The sequence below is a fragment of the Hemicordylus capensis genome, chromosome 2 (assembly GCF_027244095.1).
Source record: "Hemicordylus capensis ecotype Gifberg chromosome 2, rHemCap1.1.pri, whole genome shotgun sequence".
NCBI classification, from domain to species: Eukaryota; Metazoa; Chordata; class Lepidosauria; order Squamata; family Cordylidae; genus Hemicordylus; species Hemicordylus capensis.
In genome coordinates, this window is record NC_069658.1 from 301,546,747 (window position 1) to 301,567,620 (window position 20,874).

General features: G+C 44.3%; 1 protein-coding gene across 1 annotated transcript in view; it reads left to right on the forward strand.

Annotated features, from left to right (window-relative positions):
- ABTB1 (ankyrin repeat and BTB domain containing 1) overlaps positions 1 to 20,874 on the forward strand; it is a 55,063-nt gene that overhangs the window by 9,146 nt on the left and 25,043 nt on the right. Inside the window, exons 6-8 of the mRNA XM_053299671.1 lie at positions 5,310 to 5,355; positions 8,295 to 8,411; positions 20,423 to 20,538. Coding sequence (XP_053155646.1) covers positions 5,310 to 5,355; positions 8,295 to 8,411; positions 20,423 to 20,538 — 279 coding nt within the window. The remainder of the gene's footprint in view (positions 1 to 5,309; positions 5,356 to 8,294; positions 8,412 to 20,422; positions 20,539 to 20,874) is intronic.

Consider the following 20,874-nt stretch of genomic DNA (forward strand, 5'->3'; position numbering starts at 1 on the left):
AAAGGACTCCATATATTATCTATTCTGATATAAAACAGAATAGATAACTCTGCTTAGCAACCTATGCTTGCTTAGAGTTTCCGATAACAAATATAGGAGCTGGTCTACACATGCAACAGAATGTGATGGAGGGATCCTGAGGTCGTAGAGTGAACTGTACAGTTCAGACTACAGGTACAGGATGCCATTTTTTAAACATAAGAAGAGCCTTTTGGATCAGGCCCAAGGCCTATCTAGTCCTGCATCCTGTTTCACATAATGGCCCCCCAGATGCCTCTGAGAAGCCCACAGGCAAAAAGAGGTAAGGACATGCCCACTCCCTTGCTGTTGCTCCCCTACAACTGTTATTTAGAGGCATCTTGCCTCTGAGGCTGGAGATGGCCTATAGCCACCAAACTAGTAGCCATTGATAGGCTTGTCCTCCTCCATGAATTTATCCAAGCCTCTTTTAAAGCCATCCAAGCTAGTGCCCATCACCACATCCCATGGCATAGAATTCCATGGATTAATTATGCTTTGTGTGAAAAAGTACTTTCTTTGTTGGTTCTAAATTTCCTGGCCTTCAGTTTCACGGGATGACCCCTGATTCTAGTTTCTCTCTCTCTACTATTTCATACATAATTTTATACACTTCTATAATGTTTCCCCATAATCTCCTGTTTTCCAAACTAAAAAGCTCCAGATGCTGTAGTCCTGCCTCATAAGAAAGGTGCTCTGGACACCTGATCATCTTGGTTGCCCTCTTCTGCACCTGTTCCCGTTCTACAATGTCCTTCTTAAGACATGATGACCCAAACTGTACGCAGTACTCCAAATGTAGCTGCATCATAGATTTGTATAAGGGCATTATAATATTAGCATTTTTATTTTCACTCCCTGACCTGATGATCTCTAGCATGGAATATGCCTTTCACAGCTGCTGCACACTAAGTTGACACTTTCAGCAAGCTATCCACCATGACTCCCATTATATCTCTCCTGCTCAGTCACTGACAGCTCAGACCCCATCACTGTCTATGTAAAGTTGGGTTTTTTGCCCCAATATGCATCTCTTTACACGTGCTTACATTGAACCGCATTTGCCATTTTGTCACCTGCTCCCCCAGTTTGGAGAGATCCTTTTGGAGCTCCTCACAATCTGTTCTGGATTTCACTACCCTAAAAATAGTTTAGCGTCCTCTGCAAATTTGGCCACTTGACTGCTTATCCCAACTTCTAAATCATTTATGAACAGGTTAAAGAGCACTTGTCCCAATACAGATCTCTGGGGGACCCCACTTTTTTCTTTCCCCCATTGTAAAAAGTGTCTGTGTATTTCTACCCTCTGTTTCCTCTCCTTCAACCAGTTACTAATTCACACATGCACTTGCCTCCTTATTCCATGACTGCTAGGTTTACTCAAACGCCTTTGGTGAGGAACTTTGTCTAATGCTTTTTGAAGTCCAATTTGATACTAAGTCAACCTTTATCCACATACCTGTTGACATTGCAAATACAACAAATATTTTTATACCACTTTTCACCAAAAGTTCCCAAAGTGGTTTACATAGATGATCTTGCTCCTTGTTTACGTGACTCTAGTTTTCATTCTCCGTCTATTGCAGGAGTAAGTATGCTTCTATTATTGTTTGCGGATGATGCTGCCATTATGGCCAGATTGCCAGTTGGCCCTAGAAGAGCCTTGAAACGTCTCATTCTTTATTGTAGAACCAACCATCTCTCCATTAACTATCAGAAGTCGAAGGTTATGGTCTTTGCGAGAAAGACCCAGACTATTACGCTTGTCGATAGATAATCAGCTTGAGCAGGTTTATACCTATAAATATCTCGGAGTGTCTTGCATGCCAGAGGGACTTGGAAGGCTCATATGGAATATGTAACCTTGATGGCTCAGAGAAGTTCCCTGGCTATACGGAGGTTTTTTTATACTGGAGGAGGCGAGATTATACCGGCAGCTCTCAAGTTGTTTGCAGCCAAAGCTAGGAATCAGCTATTGTATGGTGCGCAGTTAGGCCCCTATACTTCCTATAAACCCCTGGAAGCTGTACAAAATAAATTTCTTAGGGCAATCTTGAGAGCACCCAAATGTGCTTCTTCTGTGATGTTGAGAGTTGATCTGGGTGTTCTGAGAATTGAGGCCAGAGCTTGGATGCTGATCCTAGCCTTTTGGCTTAGGATAAACTTCTTTCCTCAAGGATGGATCTCAGTGATTTTGGCTGATGGTTTTCAGTCCTCATGGGCCCAGGCAATTCTTTCACTGGGATTTTCCATGGATTATCTGGTGTTGCTGAGCCATAATCAAGCTCTACTGGCCTTGAAGCAGAGAATCCTGGATATTGAAAATCAACATGAGCTCTCTATGATCCCTGAATGCTCAAGAAGGAGGTTGGGTGTATGTATTGCTGTTAGGGGTCCCATTACTTATTTGCATACTTTAGAGAACCCGCGCTATCTGAGGGGTTTTTTTAGAGCAAGGTATGATATGCTCCCATTGGCTGTGCTTGTGGGAAGAGAATACCTAGGGAATATAGAATCTGCCCTTGTGGCTATGGAGAGATTGAATCCATCCAACATGTATTGCTCCACTGCCTGTTTTACAGAGAGCTAAGATGCTCCCTGATATCTCCCTGTCTGGTACCTTTTCTAGGATGCTCAGAAGATTTTTGTGTTTCTTATCTTCGGGCAGATCAATTTCCACCTGTTATATATAAGGTGGCGAAGTTTTGCTCTAATGTTATGTGGTTACGTCAGCATTTTATTTCATGTGTATGTTCTCCCTGAACTTTTAGTCTTATATTCATACTTTTATTGTTAGCAATTGCTAGTTAAGTTTCTGATTGGTACTGTATGTGATTGATGTTTTATTACTATTTAGCAATTGTTAACCTTTTGCAGGATTTTCTGTATTTTATTATCTGTAATTGATTTGTAAGCTGACCATGGGTCGTCAAACAAACAAACTATATACCACTTTTCAGCAAAAGTTCCCAAAGTGGTTTACATAGATAGAAAAATAAATAAAATGACTCTCTGTCCCCAAAGGGCTCACAATCTAAAAAAGAAACATAAGACAGACACCAGCTAAAGCCATCGAGGGATTCTCTTTTGGGAATGGATCGGGCCAGTTGCTCTCCCCATACTCAGTAAAGAGAATAATCACTTTTAAAAGATGCTTCTTTGCTCAGTTCGCAGGGGATGGATGTGCTCAGTTTTTTATTCTCAAAGAATTCCTAAAGGTTAGTGAGGTAAGACTTGCCTTTGCAGAAGCCATGCTGTTTCTCCTTGAGCAAGGCCTCTTCTTCTTCTATATGTTTAACAGTTTTTTCCTTATCAATTTACCCAGCACAGAAGTTAAACTAACGATAGTTTCCTAGATCTCTTTTTGAAAATGAGTTACTTTAGCTACTTTCCAGTCCTCTGGTACTGAGCCTGATTGTAGGGAAAACTGCCTCATCACTTCTTCTGCGTGATCCCCACCGCACATTAAGGCCATCTGAGGAGGTTTGTCTCCAGTTACTACCAGCTTGTCTGGTGGCGACTCAGAGGTGGGCCTTCTCTATAGCTGCTCCGGGGCTGTGGAATGCGCTCCCTGCGGAAATCCCCAATTTGAATTCTCTATTAGCCTTCAGGAGAGCCCTTAAAACGTATTTGGCCTGGCTTTCCAGGGTTTTTAAATCGGTTTTAATATTCTAACCCGATTTTGGGACTTTTAATCACTGTAATTATTTAATTGTTGTTTTAAAATGTTTTTAAATTGTTAATTGTTGTTATATTGTGTTTAATTTGTTTTAGCTCTTTACTGTTTTAGTGGTTTGTTTTAATTGTAAACTGCCCTGAGCCATTTTGGAAGGGCAGTATATCAATCCAAAGCAAAACAATCCAAAACAATCTGAATGTAAAACTAGCATGTTGGTCAGTCTTCTCACTGCTATGCTAACTTTCTATTTGGGGGAAAAACACTTTTTATATGCAGAACACTTAATGTGATTTCCCATTTCAGACTGAATGGCACAGTCCATTCTACCACATTAAGAACATAAGAAAAGCCCTGCTGAATCAGGCCCAAGGCCTATCTACTCAAGCATCTTGTTTCACATAGTATCCCACTAGATGCCTCTGAGAAGCCCACAGACAAGAGTCGAGGGCATACCATCTCTCCTTTTGTTGGTCCTCTGCAACTGGTATTGAAAGGCATCGTGCCTCTGAGGCTGGAGGTGTCCTGTAGCCACCAGACTAGAAGCCATTAATAGACCTGTCCTCCATGAATTTGTCCAAGCCCATTTTAAAGCCATCCAAGCTCGTGACCATCACCACATTCTGTGGTAGAGAATTCCATAACTAATGATGCACTGTGTGGAAAAGTACATCCTTTTGTTGTTCCTAAATTTCCCAGCCTTGAGTTACATGGGATGACCCCACCCCCACTGGTTCTAGTGTTGTGAGAGAGGGAGAAAATTTTCTCTATCCACTTGCTCTGCTCCATGCCTAATTTTATACACCTCTATCATGTCTCCCTGTAGTCGCCTCTTTTCCAATTCTTATTCTGCTGCACAAGCATTAGATCTGGCCTTAAGGATGTACTAGATATTAAAACTGCTCAGCTTCTTAACATCATAGCCTTGCAGAGCATTTTGACAATCTCTGAGATGTTGATCCAGAGCAATATAGTGAGATTTCAGTGTGGGCACTAAATCATCTCTAGATGATGCTACTTGCAGATCTAGTAAAGAAACTACTACAAATATTTATATACCACACTTCAACAAAATTCTCAAAGCAGTTTACATAGAAAAATAAATAATACATTAAAAAGATGTTCCCCTGTCCCCAGAGGGCTCGCAGTCTAAAAAGAAACATAAGGTAGATACCAGCAACAGCCACTGGAGTGATGCTGTGCTGGGGTTGGAGAGGGCCAGTTGCTCTCCCCCTGCTAAATATAAGAAAATCACCACTTTAAAAGGTGCCTCTTTGCTCAGTTAGCAGGGGTTTAGAAACTATCAATTTTCCTCAAGTAATCTCATTTTAAAACAAAAAAGTTAGCTAGTGGCCATTGCCATATCTCATGGTCAGTTCTGCAATTTAATTTATGCATCGAGTGACAGTATTTTATTTTGTCGTGAACTAAGGGCTGTTATTATGGAAGAGGGAAGAAACTGTTCATTGCTTACCACTCCCAAGGCCAGTTCTACCACAGAATCTCATAGGCCCTCTTTGCCTTCTGGTTTAGATCTGGTTAATATCGGTGTTTGTTTCAAACAATGGTATTTGTGCGACCTCTCTATAAATAACCAATTTCATTCCTTATATAGATCAACCCAGCCGCCTTTGGCTCCCTTCTGCAGTACCTCTATACAGGTAAATTTGGTCATGTGCTGTGGTATATTTAGATTTATCATTGGTGCAATCTAAATGCAGGTCCTCGCTCAGATTAAATTCTATATATTCCTGTTCTAAGTATTCACATTGTTAAAACTTTTGGCAAGGACTAAAGTGGCAAAGGATATTTGCGGCGGGTGGGGGTGACAGGGAATAATAGCTGGAGGCGCAGGGGAGTTGTTTGTAAAAGGCAAACAAGTTCCAACCTCTTTGCCTTGCCCTCCTCCAAGTTTCTAAGGGTCTTTCCAGATGCTCTCTTTATATCAGAACAAATATATCTTATTTGTGCAATATCCAGACACTGTTCCTCAACATGGTGATTCTGCTGTAACAATATATTTTTCAAACATCTATAATATAAAGCTGCTTGGGCCTCACTGACTTGCTCACAGATACAAAACTCCCAGACCAAAGCACAAAATATGGAAACAAGCAATTTTCTCAGGTATGTTATAGATCTCGGCCACACTACCACAAAAATCCCAAACCCCGTAAAAATCCATTAATGTGCCAGAAAATGCGGAAGAACTCTCCCATTAGAAAGCGTGGGGGATGATACTGCAGAACTAGGAAAAAAAACCACAGTCACAAAGCGATAAGACATTAATATGCTTGCAAACTGCAAGCCCTTTTACTAGAGTATGTGTGTATTTAAAAAAAAAATTGGCCAGGCAATGCAATTCCCCCCTGCCCCCCCCAGCTATTTTTATTCATTCATTCATTCATTTAATACATTTCTATACCACCCAAAACGCAAGCTTTTGGGTCTGTTGCTTGTACAAGTGTTTTAGATGGAATGCAGTGGCGTGAAGGGCCATGATGTCTCTGTAACCAGACACTTTCTTGGACTTCACTATAAGAAGTCTTGGGTGATTTTTTAAAAGCTTAAAAATAACACCACACCTTCCCCTTTTTAAAGGAACATTTATTCAGAATTCTAAAATATTTGTCAGTGTATTTCCTCACTAGGAAAAGGCCGGGCTGACATGTTCCTGCAACCCTGTTTATTAAGGTGGCGGTGAAGAAAGATTGGGAAAACCAGCATGGATATACCCTTGCAGTATTCTTCCTATCCCTCCCCATTTCCCAAATCTGTTAGTATATATAGTGATAAGTTAACATGCTTTTGACACTGAACTTAAGAACAGCCCTGCTGGATCAGGCACAAGGCCCATATAGTCCAGCATCCTGTTTCACACAGTGGCTCACCAGATGCCCCTGGGCAGCACAGGCAAGAGGTATGTGCATGCCCTCTCTTCTGCTGTTGCTCCCCTGCAACTGGTATTGCGAGGCATTGTGTCCCTGAGGCTGGAGATGGCCCACAGCCACCAGACTAGTAGCCATTGATAGACATGTCCACCATGAATCTGTCTAAGCCCCTTTTAAAGCCATCCAAGCTGGTGGCCATCAACACATCCCGTGGCAAAGAATTCCATAGATTAATTATGCTTTGTGTGAAAAAGTACTTCCTCTTGTCTGTCCTAAATTTCCAAACTTTGTTTCATTTCCACCGCGGGCCGCATTTCCCCCGTTGGCGCTCCATTGTATCAAAGCCCCTTGGGGTGCCAGCATTCCTCCCTGCTGCCCCATTGCCATCCTTGGCCGGAAGTACCGGGCGCCCATGCACGCATCGTGTGTGCGCACATGCACAGCAGACAGGTGCGCACGCACACAACTGGCACATGCACGCCCAGTACTTCAAGCCACTTGTGGCCGAGGATGGCAACGGGGCGGCAGGGAGTTATGCTGCCGCCCCAAGGGGCTTTGATACAATGGAGCGCTGGTGGGAGAAATGCAGTGGGAGGGATAAGTGCATCCTCCCCCACCCTTAAGAGAACACTCCCATTGTCTCCAGAATGGTTCTGGGCACATCCCTACTCGGATCCCATCAGCATATAAGTTTTTGTCCCAATGTGCATCACTTTACACTTGATTAATTTGAATTGCATTTGCCATTTTGTCGCCAACTCCTCCAGTTTGGAGAGGTCTTTTTGGAGTTCCTCACAATCCGTTGTGGATTTCTGCTTACCCACTGGACTGGGGTAAGCAGAAAACTTACTACTACTTGTATTTAATCATAATTTAAGGATGTGCCCTCTTCTTTCACCAGATACTGGCCACATCTTTTTGGATATTATGTGAACGCAGAGTACAGATGAGCCTGACTACTAGAGCAGCTGTCCATTTATTTACTCCTTTAACACATGGGTTCACAAGTGTGTCTTGAAGCAATTGAAGAGGTGATCTGGAAAGTGTAACACATGCATATGTTTTTAACAGAGGGATATATGCAAGCTAATCCTCTGGAAGAGAGTGAATGTTAACAATTTAGTTGCAGAAGAAATAGACTTGTATGTTACACTTTCCATGTTATCTTTTGGGGGGCACTTTTAATATCTGGGCATGTACAACTGTATTTTATTTACCATATTTATATACTGCCTTTTTGCCAGTGCACTCAGTGACTTATAATTTATGATAAACAAACAAAAAGTTACAAAAGAGAGTAGTAAAAGATTAGAATTATCTTAGGTGACATCTTTGAAAAATATTTATTAAGAATACTTGTACCCTGCCTTCCTAGTTTTACTTTGAACCACTTAAGACAGCTAAGATCAGGTTAAAAACACAAACAGCTTACTGTAATAAAAAGCAGAGAGTCAGCAGATGACAACCATAAAATCATGCAATGATCCTAGCTGAAAAAGTGGTGGCAGAAGACCAGTAGCTTTGCTGGCTGCATGTGTGCCATTCTAGAGAATACCAACACAAGGCTTCCTTAAGCCACATGGTGGTGCTGGAGATTAAATGTAATACTGCTGTTTTTAGAGACCTTAGTGAATAATAACTGTGGTGAAGGGTGCTGATTGAAAGGGTAATGGGCATGTTGTTTCTGCTTCTCTTTTGTTTTTCGGCAGGTCGTCTAGATATTGATGTAGAATATGTGAGTGACTGCAAAAGATTGGCCAAACAGTGCCGGCTACAGGATCTCATTGATGATTTGGAAACCAAGTGTAAAAAGGTGTATGAATTTGGTAAGCCTCCCCATTGCACTATCATTCTTTATACGAAAGGGAGAAACAAGCCACTGTTTTTGTTTTAATGAATCATGCTAAATGGCCAAAAGCAAATTTGGTTGCTGTCTAGAGTTTTGGAAACTTAGCATGACTGTGAGTAACTTGTATAATTTTTCAATCAATCAAGTTCAGTGATTAGCAGAAGGCCAGCTCCATGTCCTGTGCAGAATCAAAACTAGTTCTGGTGGGGTGGCAAACATGGTTCTTGGTGTGCAAAATTAAGTTGGGGCACTATGCTTATACTGGAGGACAATCTCCAATATAACAATTGAGTGGTTAGCTCAAGACAAGTCCTTGCTATGAGACCAGCGTGGTGTAGTGGTTAGAGTGCTGGACTAGGACCGGGGAGACCCGAGTTCAAATCCCCATTCAGCCATGATACTAGCTGGGTGAGTCTGGGCCAGTCACGTCTCTCAGCCTAACCTACTTCACAGGGTTGTTGTGAAAGAGAAACTCAAGTATGTAGTATACCACTCTGGGCTCCTTGGAGGAAGAGCGGGATATAAATGTAATAATAATAATAATAATAATAATAATATTCTTAATGTGTCATGACATAATCATCCAGCAACCAGGAGTGTAGTTCTAGACCAGGGCTGCCCAACTTCAGCCTTCCTGCAGATGTTGGCCTACAACTCACACAATCCCTGGCTACTGCTTACTGTGGCTGGGGATTATGGGAGTTGTAGTCCAAAAACTGCAGTGGGGCCTAAGTTGAGCAGGCCTGTTCTAGACTCTACCTTTTGAATGATGCCTACATAAGCATCGGCCATGTGACCAACTTGTCACTTGAGGCCATAGAGGGGCTTGGGTTTCTTTTCAGATGTGGGTGATAAGGGCTGCAGAACATGCTTTGGTGGCATTTGTGTTGTTTGCCTCATGTCCAGTTAATCTTGCTGCAGGGTAAGAATTGGATTTGATAATCCAATTGTATTGTAGAGTTAATTGTGCAGTTCACTATCACGATATACATCATGTTGATGCTTGATCAATTCAGGGATGCACAGATATTTTAACAGAAAAGCAATCCTATATGACTATTGCAAGAAATGTATTTGGAACCTTTCAATTTAATTTCCTATGCAGATGGTTTGTAATACAAAATCACTTTGTTGTCATGTTAAAGGGATAATGAGTTGCACAAAACCCACAAATCTACTTGAATTAGTAACAGTTGATTATATTTTAGCATCTATCTATAATTGCAAAATCTTTCAGTTCTTCCTTCACTGGAGGTTCAGGTTATTGGTGCCAATGGACTCGTATTCCCAGAAACGTCCAATGATAAAGTATTCACAAATGGAAATGAAGGCAGGCTGCAGATAAAAGTTAATTTTTTCTTTCTTATATGCACTTACCACATGATTTACTGTTGTTTTTCCTCATCAGGCCCATGGCACAAATGAAAGAAGCTTGCATTGTTCTTTCATGGGAATGTTCTGTAGCACCCAGAAACTTACAGCAGTAGGTTAGGCGGCATGGTTTGATAGCACTCAGGATGTTCCTTGGGCAAATTATAAATGTCTGTTTCTTTTGGATGCTTTTTTCTTGTATTGAATGAAATTTGTGAAAAGCCTTTTTTGTAAATAGTAAAGGCTCCTGTATTCTACCAAAGAAAACAGAGCTCTGTGGGTGCCAGGAGTTGCAATCGACTTGATGGCATACTTTACTTTTAAAGGCAAAACAAATTAAGAAGTATTTATACACATTTAGAATTTCAAGACGTTTCTCTCCCTGATTTATGTACTGTATGTCTGTGTATACCACCTCTTATAGAAAACTATCTCAGGGTACATTTCTCTAGGTTAGAGGTTTATTTATTTTTTTATTTTATTTTATTTTTATATTTATATCCCACTCTTCCTCCAAGGAGCCCAGAGTGGTATACTACATACTTGAGTTTCTCTTTCACAACAACCCTGTGAAGTAGGTTAGGCTGAGAGACGTGACTGGCCCAGACTCACCCAGCTAGTATCATGGCTGAATGGGGATTTGAACTCGGGTCTCCCCAGTCCTAGTCCAGCACTCTAACCACTACAACTCCCACAATCCCTAGCCACAACAAATTGTAGCTGGGGCTGATGGGAATTGTAGTTCAGGAACATCTGGAGTACCACAGGTTGGGAACCCCTGCTCTAGACTTTAAGGATGTGCACGAACTGAGGTTTGTGCACAGGTCTGGCACCAAACTGGTTCGGGCAAGGGCCGAACCAGTTCAGCGCTCTGAGGTGCCACGGAGGGGAGTACCAAGTGGCACATTTAAAGGGAGTATTGCAGGTCCTTACCTGCTCCACCACTCCATGTAGCTTCCTGCTGTGGCATCACTCCACCCAACAGCCCATGTGTGGCATTGGTGCGGGCACATACACGACCTCCGTGCATGGAGGCCATTTGCGTGGTCAGCATGGTGACCATGCAGATGGGGTCCACACATGGAGGCCGTGTGCATGCTTGTGCTGACACCACGCACAGGCTGTTGTGGGGAGCAACGCTGCAGCAGGAAGCTGCATGGAACAGCGGAGAGCAGGTAAGGACCTGCTGTACTCCCTTTTAAAAGGTGCAGCGCCCGGGTGTATGGACCTTAGTCTGAATTCCTGCTTCCAGCTACATCTGGTAAATGGCGGCACAGGGCAGCAGGGAGGTACGCTGCTGCCTCGATGGCCTCTTAAAGACTTGCCCACTGGCGGGGGAAACGTGGCGGGTGGGGGGCAAGTGCACCCACCCCTGCCCTTAAAGTCTTCCTCCCACCGCCGTCAAACCGGCCCCCACCAGTTCCATGCACATCCCTACTTGAAACTACCTTAAGTGGCACAGCAGGGCAATGCTTGACTAACAAACAGAAGGTTGCCTGTTCAAATCCCCACTGGCACTATATTGGGCAGCAGTGATATAGGAAGATGCTGAAAGGCATCATCTCATACTCCACGGGAGGAGGCAATGGTGAACCCCTCCTGTATTCTACCAAGGAAAACCACAGGGCTCTGTGGGCGCCAGGAGTTGAAATCGACTTGACAGCACATGTTACCATTTATCTTTAAGTGTCTTGAATCATGTGAGAGAGGTGAGATAAATTTTTGTAGAATAAATTTGCTCTTATATTTAGAGCAAATTTGAACAATTCCGTAAGTGCAGGTCTAAGGCTGCTTGTACAGCTGTCTTGTACTGTATGAGGCCATTGGTCCATATAGCCCAGTATTGTCTATTCTTGAATGGCAGCAACTCTCCAAAGCTGAAGTCCTAACTGGGATCCTTGAAAGCTTGTGCTTGGGAAGAGCTGTGCCCCCTCCCAGATAGGCTTTAGGTGTGAATGTATCTTCAAAGAGAAACGCAGATCTGGGGGCATGATAAGGATTATGTTGTGTGTCTCTTGTTGTCCTTTCGATACAGTGTTTGCCATGATACTGAAATACCTCACAAGAGTTTGAGGTTACTGACTTACCATCAGTGTTTTGTAATTGCTCGTATAAATGTCAGGTGCTACATTTTTAGTTCAGATCAAGATTTGCTAAATTTTCTCCTAAAAGGTTTTCCCTTCAAGCAAGCCTCTCTTTCTTTTGAATCAAAAAGTGTAGCATTCCCAGTAGGGAATTTATACTTAAGTATAATTGGAATTTGATTTATCAAATCCTGGAGAGAATCTGTCTATGTGGTCGCTAAGAGTCGACACTGACTTGACGGCACATAATCAATCAATAATTGGAATCCAAGTAGCATATGTTGGGCTGCAAAGCTGAGTTAATCAGTAAACCTATGGTGCCCACCAACTAATAGGATCCTTATTGCCTGGTTCAGTAAACAACCTGAGTGCCTGCACGTGGGGAGAAAAAGGAAAGGTTTGTTTGAGTGGAACCCATTTGTTTTGTGCATGTGCCTGATGAGTGCTTGTGTGGAAGTAAGCTGGGAAGGGGACAGCTGAATTAGCTCTTGTAGGAACCTAGGAAAGCTGCCTTATATCGAGTCAGACCATTGGTCCATCTAGCTCAGTATTGCCTGCACACAGACTGGCAGTGGCTTCTCCAAGGTTTCAGGCAGCTCTCTCTCTCTCTCTCTCTCTCTCTCTCGCTCTCTCTGCCCTATCAGGTAGGGAACTTGGCAACTTCTGCATGCAAGCAAGCAGATGTATTTAGAGCCTTGAGAAGGGATAAATGAGAACAAGTGGAAGATAGTGAGCCTTTGGCACAGGAACCTTTCTCTTTACTCTAGGTAAAGCATTCTGTACATGGATGGTGTTAATAATACATCTGTCAATAATTGCTGGTCCTTATAGCTATACGCTGCCTCCAGATGTAGAGGCAGTATGGCTCTACTGTATATACCAGCTGCTGAGAAGCAACACCAGGACAGGGCTATTTGCCAACTTGTCTTGCTTCTAGGCTCTTCAAGGCACCTTGTTGGTCACAATGGGATGCTGGACTTGATGGACTGTTGATCTGATCCAGCAGGGCTTTTCTTATGGTCAGTTGATATCCATGTTATCCACTCATCCTTGAGATGGCATGGGAAGGGGCTTGGTAGAGGGGGGTTGTGAGCAATGTTCCCTCTAACAAGGATTCCCAGATGTTGTTGACTACAACTCCCAGAATCCCCAGCCAAAGGCCACTACTGTTGGGGATACTGGGAGTTGTAGTCAACAACATCTTGGAATCCTTGTTAGAGGGAACCGTGGTTGTGAGGATGGAAGGGAGATAGGACTGTTCCCTGGGACTAGAGCACCTTGTATGAAGCAAGTCGCTGCATTTCCTCTGTCTCTGCTATCTCTAGCACTAAACTTCAGCTTCGACCCTGGCCTAGCCAGCCAGTTTGAAAGAACTAGAGGAAAGTTAATTGCAGTTGCTAGACAAAATGCATTAACCTCCCTTCATCTTCCCTAACCTGTGTGCGGAAAAGGAACAGCTCCTTAGCACCACTAGATGAGGAGTTGGCTTTGAACTGGTGCCCCAGGCAAAGTTGCCAGAACCTAAGGGGTATACTCGTGGGTCAAATGGGCTGTAAGCCAGAATTTGGCTTTTTAAAAGCCAAATCTGGCCACCTAGCCCAGAGGCATGTGTCTCCCCCCCTCCCTTTCATGCATCTGGCATACTGCTGGTACTAAGTTTAATGTTGCGAGTAGTATGGCTGCTTCCTAGTTCTTTTAAGTAGTGTCTGTTTTCTTTGCCCTTCATAAATGTGAAATGATTAATCTTGCTGCTGCTGCTTCTGCCAGCAAATGTTTGGTTTTGACCTTACTTATGTTTGTGTAAAATCCTCTCAAAAATCTAAGTAGTGCAATTTTGCTCTCTTGGGCATGAGGTCCACACAGTCTTGTTTCTCCTTAAATCTATACCACACTGTCAAAGCAAGCTGCATCTTTTAACCTGTCACAGGAGATATTGTTTCCCCACATTTCTGCAACAGTGGACAGAACTCATAGTAAAAATTGTTTGTTTACTGTTTTGCTGGTTACTAGATTAACTACATGCCACACATAATGCAGTGTGGGGTAGGTGGGGAGGAAATTCATTGGAAGCCTCCTGCTGTTCTATTCACGCTCTGTTCTTCAGCTTGCATGTCTTTGTGTGTTACCTATGTACTTACAGGTAGTAACACTTCCATCTTCTAAATGAGCTGGAAGCTCCAAATCAAAGTGTTTTTTATTTACATTTTTTAAATTTACATTTTATATCCCACTCTTCCTCCAAGGAGCCTAGAGCGGTGTGCTACATACTTAGGATTCTCCTCACAACAACCCTGTGAAGTAGGTTAGGCTGAGAGAGAAGTGACTGGCCCAGAATCACCCAGCAAGTATCATGGCTGAATGGGGATTTGAACTTGGGTCTCCCTGGTCCTAGTCCAGCACTCTAGCCACTACACGATGCTGGCTTTCGATTTGCAACCCTTTGATGATGATCTGTTCTTTAAAACAAACAAAAAATGCCTCTCTTACTGCTTTTAAGAGTCTCTTGGGTTAGATAGAAAGGCTGTTTCAGTCCTCCTTTGGAGCAATTGCATGCACACATGTCCTTTGCTTTTAAATTGTCACTAGGCTCCCTATTTCTCTGTGGGACTATTTGTAAAAGTGCTTTGTAAGGTTCGAGGCAAAACTGCAACAATCAAACTGCCATGTCTTTGGCGCAGTAGTTTTGTCCTTTCATGAAAGTTGCTTGTGCTGATGAGATTTTGTAGGCTATTTTCTCACTATGAGGTCTGTCTGTTTCTGTTGTCTGTTCATTAAAATCTTTTTACCCTACATCTGGTGCCAAATGGGACCCACAAAATGACTGTTGATTGTAATAAAACAAAATCTTACTACGCTGAGCAGTTGTCTGCTACAAGACCTGAGGAAAGGATGCTAATTCACCTTGGTGAACATGGCAACCCAACTTGCTATTAGTCATGCAGAGATCCAGCCAAGTATGTGGTTACCTCCACATTAAGGGTATAAGGAGAGTTCTGCTGGATCAGTCTAGCTCAGCATCTTGTTCTGGGGAAAACCACAAGCAGAGCCTGAAAGCAGTAGTCCTTCCTTTTTGTTGCCTAGTAACTGATATTCAGTGGCATACTGCACCTAAATATGGAGGCTTCATATAGGATCCAGGGGCGTAGCTATAATTGAATGAAAGGGTTCAAAGAACACGGGCCCCCAGCTCCTGAGGGCCCTCTAGCTCCTTCCCTCCCTATTTTCTTCATTGTCTCCCTCACTCTGGGGGGCCGCCCAAGAGAGGGATGAACACGGGCCCCCTCTCCCCTAGCTATGCCCCTGATAGGATCATCCTCAGGAGAGGAGAGCTGGTCTTGTGCTAGCAAGCATGACTTGTCCCCATAGCTCAGCAGGGTCTGCCCTGGTTGCATCTGAATGGGAGACTTGATGTGTGAGCACTGCAAGATATTCCCCTCAGGGGATGAAGCTGCTCTGGGAAGAGCAGAAGGTTTCAAGTTCCCTGCCTGGCTTCTCCAGGATAGGGCTGAGAGACATTCCTGCCTGCAAACTTGGAGAAGCCACTGTCAGTCTGTGAAGACAATACTGAGCTAGATAGACCAATGGTCTGACTCAGTATATGGCAGTTTCCTATGTTTCCTACATTCCTATCATTACCAATAGCCACTGACAGATTTCTCCTTCATTAACTTGTCTAATCCCCCTTTTAAAGCTATCTAGGTTAGTAGCCGTCACCATGTTTTGTAGCAGTGAATTCCATGAACTATATGTTCTGTGAGAAAGTACTTTCTCTTGTCTGTTCTGGAACTACTGTTAGTCAACTTACCTGGGTGGCCACAAATTCTAGGATTATGGTTGGGTGGGGGCGGTGTTCTCCTAATCCATTTAGCCCACATCATGCATAATAATGATGGGATTTTTCTAATCCACATAGCATTATAAACCTCCATCATATCCTCCATCTATATTATTAATTCTCCAAGACAGGCCGTGTGGGGGGACCTGGCAGAAAGGAGGCGATTGGTTGACAGGGAGGAGGAGGCGATTGGCTGACAGCGTGAGAGTTCGGAAAGCGAGAAGGCAGCAGCCGGAGAGCAGTGCGAAAGCCAGGGAGTTTGCCAGCTGGGGTCGTGAAGCAGGGAGTTTGGGGACTTGGGACAGAGTTTGTGGAGGGCTGCAACATAAAGCACCAGGGAATTCGGCAGAAGAGGGTGGGTGGTTTTAACCACCCACCCACAGTTTTGAGGTGGTTTTAACCACCTCAAAACGCGTCAAGTAGCTTGAGGCTGGAACGAGGGTGCTGCAGAAAGCGGTTGGGCAGCAGGGAGGCCGTTGTTAGTGCCTGCCTGCCACACCCGCTGCCAGGAGGAAGTTTGCTGGCTGGGGTCGGCTGTTGGTTGGAGGGAGGGAGTTTGCGTTGGGCCAGATCAGCAAGCGCCAGCGAGTTCGGCAGAAGGGAGCGGCTGGCGGTTGGCCGCCTTAGAAAGCATTGCTATTGCCCGCCCGCACCTGCCGGCGGAGAAATGGAGACTGAAGGACAGTTGGACAATGACAGGCCGACACAGGCAAGAGAGAGGGGGAGGGCAAGCGAGAGAGTTGTGATGTGGGGGAGAGGGTGAGTGAGAGTTGGGGGGGGTGGGATGCCACAGGCTCAGGGCATGACCGCACAGATGCTCTGTGCGGGGTCAGCTAGTAATAATCTATTTCCCTAAACTAAAAAGGCTCAGATGCTATGGCCTTTCCTTGTAGGGCAGGTATTCCTGCACCTTAATCATTTGGTTGCCCTTTCTGAACGTTTTCTAGCTCTGCGATATTTCTGAGATGGGGTAACCAGAACTGCACGCAGTATTCCAAATGTGGCACCAGAGATTTGTAAAAGGGCATTATGATACCCTTTACTGTTACTAGTTTTAACCAGTTACTAATTCATAGGAGGGCCGGTGATTTTATCCCATGACTACTAAGTTTACACAGGGTCTTTTGGTAAGCTCAAGTATGGAATGCTTCGTGGATCACCCCTCTTCACATGCTCTTTGCCACACTCAAATATGACCTAGGTTTTGCTGTGCCATACAAATCTAATCTTCCTACCTACTACTTCGGTGAGCACCAAACGTTCTCTTTACCATTTTATGATCCAGATGAAAACCTCCATTATGTGAACACTCCATTATGTGAACAAGGAAGGAGTTTTGTCACCTTCTGGGACTATTTGGAGAAGTCATAGGAAGAAGTGTGGGCAAATCCCTCCCCCCTCTATCTTATTGGAACAAAATTTCAAGTGACAAAAGCTATAATTTCTGATGGTATGTGCTGGTGGTAATGGTGTATCATTTTGGAAGGCATAAAAACCACTCCCCTTGTGAGAGGAGTGGCTTTTTTTGTCAGCTAGCAGACGTAGATTCCTCTATCCCACTAGGATCTGTGGTAACACTGTAGTCAGACCAGCTAGCTTCCTGGAGCATGTCAGGTGACTGTGTTGTTTTCTGGAGAAGTAGTTATACAGTGGCAGTGTCCTTTCGCCCACCATGCCATGGAGTGGAGTCGTATGATGACAGCCCTGTGTTGTAATCTGTAAAATGTCAAGAACAGTGATGTCTCTTGGTGGTGTGAGTCACCTGAGTGCAGAGGAGGTGGGGGAATAAGAGAAGTTCTAAATCCACTGAATCACACTTCTCAAACTAGTTCTGGTTCTGCTGCAATACTAGCTTGTTAAACCAGCACAGGGATAGCTTTTCTCTTTCTTGTTGGCCTCCGAAGTGTAAACCAAAGTTTTTAATTGTGAACTGATCATTTAGTCATTGGCTACAAAAGCTTACACTTCAATAAATCCCTTAGTCCCTAAAGTGTTAGAACAGCGAGTTTGTACAATTTCTTTTTAAATGTTAACAAAAGAGACAGTGCTCCCTAAAATAAAGACCACCACAGTAGAAAGCTGAGGCAGGGAAGAGACACAGGAATAATTTGGTATAATAATCATATGCTGGAATCAGTACTGCATCATAAATGCATACCAATGATTTAGTTTTGATCACAGCAGCTCAATATACTGAGTTACTCAGGTGGTCCTTATTTGAAAGAAGAACCACCTGAGTAACTCAATATATTAAACTAAGCTGCCATGTAGATCGGGCAAGAGGGCATTTTGCTAAATGCAACTCATTATACTTAAACATTTCTGCTGCATTGATTCTAATCTACACTGTTGTCCTTAAGGCACTTTAAAATTCAGACTGAAACCATGTCTTCTGTGAGTAGAATTGCTTGGGTACTCTCTTCTGCAGAATCCTAGCTTTCATTTTAAAAACCTTAGCCTTCTACTTGTAGAGAGAGCTTGCAAATGCACAGGCAGTGTTTACAAGGTGAAGCTATCGTGTGCACAAGTATGTAAGAGCAACACTAAGTGACTATTTCTGCCTCAAATCAGGGGTGTAGCTATAATTGAGCGGATGGGTTCAAGGAATCTGAGCTCCTGAGGGCCTCCCAGATCCACCCCTCCCTAACTTCTTCATTATCTCTCTCACTCTGAGGGGCCACTGGAGAAAGAGGTGAACACAGGCCTCTTCTCGCCTAGCTAAACCTAGGGATGTGCATAAAACCGACTGGCCTGGTTTGGTTTGGGTCCGGACCGGCACCCCTTCGAACCCCCTCGGTCTGGGAGGGGTTTGTGAATTTTTTAATTTTTTTAACCTTCAGCCACTTAGAGGGGCTTCCTGGCCGCGGGGGGGGGGGGTTAGTCCGCGAAGGTTCCCCCTCCCCCCGCTGGCCTCTCAAACACTGCCGCAGCCCATCCGGATCCTCTTTTCTGGCCTGTTTAGGCTTCCGTAGATCGGCACAGTGGCCATTTTGGAGGCCGCTGCACTTGCGCAAATGGCCTCTGCGAGGCCTGGGCCCCACAGAGACCATTTGCGCATGAGTTGTGGCCATCTTTAAAAAATAAATAAATGGCTGCCGTGCATGCACAAATGGTCTCTGCGAGGCCCTGGGCCATGCCAGGCCTTGCAGAGGCCATTTGCGCATGTGTGATGGCCTCCAAAATGGCCACCGCGCCAATCTACAGAGGCCCGAATGGGCCAGAAGAGAGGCTCTGGATGGGCCGCGGTGGTGATGTGAGAGGCTGGCGGGGGGAGGGGGAACCCTTGCGGACCCCCCATAGCCTACAGGAAGGCCCCCAAATGGGCTGAAGGTTAAAAAAAATGTGGACTTGTGCAGGGGTTCGGCTCCAGTCCAGACGGAACTGGGGGGGGGTTGGTTTGACCCCGAACTGCTGAACTGAACCCACAAACCCCTGGACTGGTTCTGCAAATCCCTAGCTACACCCCTGTCTCAAATATTATGCATCTACTTCATCACAGTTTTAGTTGTGTTTTAAAATATGAAGTTCACATTGTTCCCAAATTGGGAAAGTGGCCTCTTTTAGGAAATGGAAGCTCCTTCCTCATCTCTCTCAAACCACATTCTGAGCCCTTTCTCATGAGCAATGAGAAAGGGCTAGAGGGTTAGCAGGGAGGAAGCCCTAAAGAGACAATCAAGAGTGTTCTCTTTGGCAGGCAGATCGCCCTCTCAGACAACTACCGGCTGCTACGGATAGCTCAGGGCCAGGGTGCCGAGAAGCATTCCCCCGCCCCCCGAGCTCCAATAATGCATCTCGCACTTACGGTGCATTATGGGGATCTCCCCTCCTCAAAATTGCCCAGGATCTCCGCCGTCTGCCAGCTACGGCTGTGAGCAGCCATGGCTGTCAGACGATCACAGAAATGGGGTTAGAAGAGTGCTTGCTAAGGGCAGGTTTGCTGCTGAGGTGCCGCCAGAATCAGATCCAATCCCGGCGTTGCACACGTACCAACAAAACCGGGTTGGGCTTCCTTAGCCTGGTTTTGCCTGCCCGTGTGAATAGCTTCTCTCGGTGTGTGTTTGGACCATTTTCGAGTTCCAGCTGCCTTTCAGCTTCCTGCCAAGAGGAGCATTTCCAGCTGGGGCTTATAGCTCATTTCTCCTCCAGAATGCAGGGTGTATGTTCACATATCAGCCAGATTGACCCCAAAGTCCCTGCGAGCTATCGTGGAGCATACCAGACAGGATTCGGGGTTTTAATTGCACATTGGAGCGTAGCCTGATTTGTGTCCGGAGTAAAAGAATCAACTTTTTGCATCTCTTTTGTGGGCAGAAATTCAAACTCACAGTATAGCCTCATAGTTAATCATAGGAAAGCCTTTTGTCTGGATATTGCTCCTGAAGTGACTTAGACAGTGGAGCAATCCCTTATGTGCCACATGTGTGGCTGTTTTGCCTCAACTTCCTTGGAACTCGGTATGCCAATATTGCATCCCCAGCTCTTGCAGTGTTTGAAGAGAGCTTTTCTGTTATGCTTATTGTTCTAGTAATTGCATGCAAGAGAGACGATTTGGGTCATTCTATACTATTGTCATAAAGATGTTGAATTTTTTTGAAGATAAATTCAATTTATGACTATTTAAAAAGAGAATGTCTATAGTGTTCAAGGTTCTATACTACTTTGGATTTTTTTTGTTTGCTTGTTTTTGCCTCCTCCCAGTTTCTTCCAAGCCAGGGACCTGTGTGAAGGTGCTGACGATTGAACCCCCAGGTAACTCCCGGCTGCAGGAAGACCTGGCTTTGCTAGCAGACTGCGCCCTGCCAGCTGAACTCAGGGTAGGAAGTTCTCTTTTGTTTTTGTTTGCTTCCCTTTCCTTGCTGGGGGGCCTTCCAGTTTGAGCCTTCAGGGGCCCTGTAATCATATGTGGTATTCTGTTGTGCTCACTTTGGGACTTACTGTTGCTTGCTTCCTTATCTGAGTGGCACATGCTTACTTGTCAGGTGGCTGAGTGAGCTCTTTGTGTTGCATAGTAAATATCTTCAATCGTGCAAGGAAGATCCTTCATTTCCAAATTGTTCCTTCCTTGCAAAGATCAAATCCCTGGATGTTTTCTTTTAAAAAAAAATCAAATCAAATCAAGCTTTATTACGGTCATAGACCAGCATAGTTTA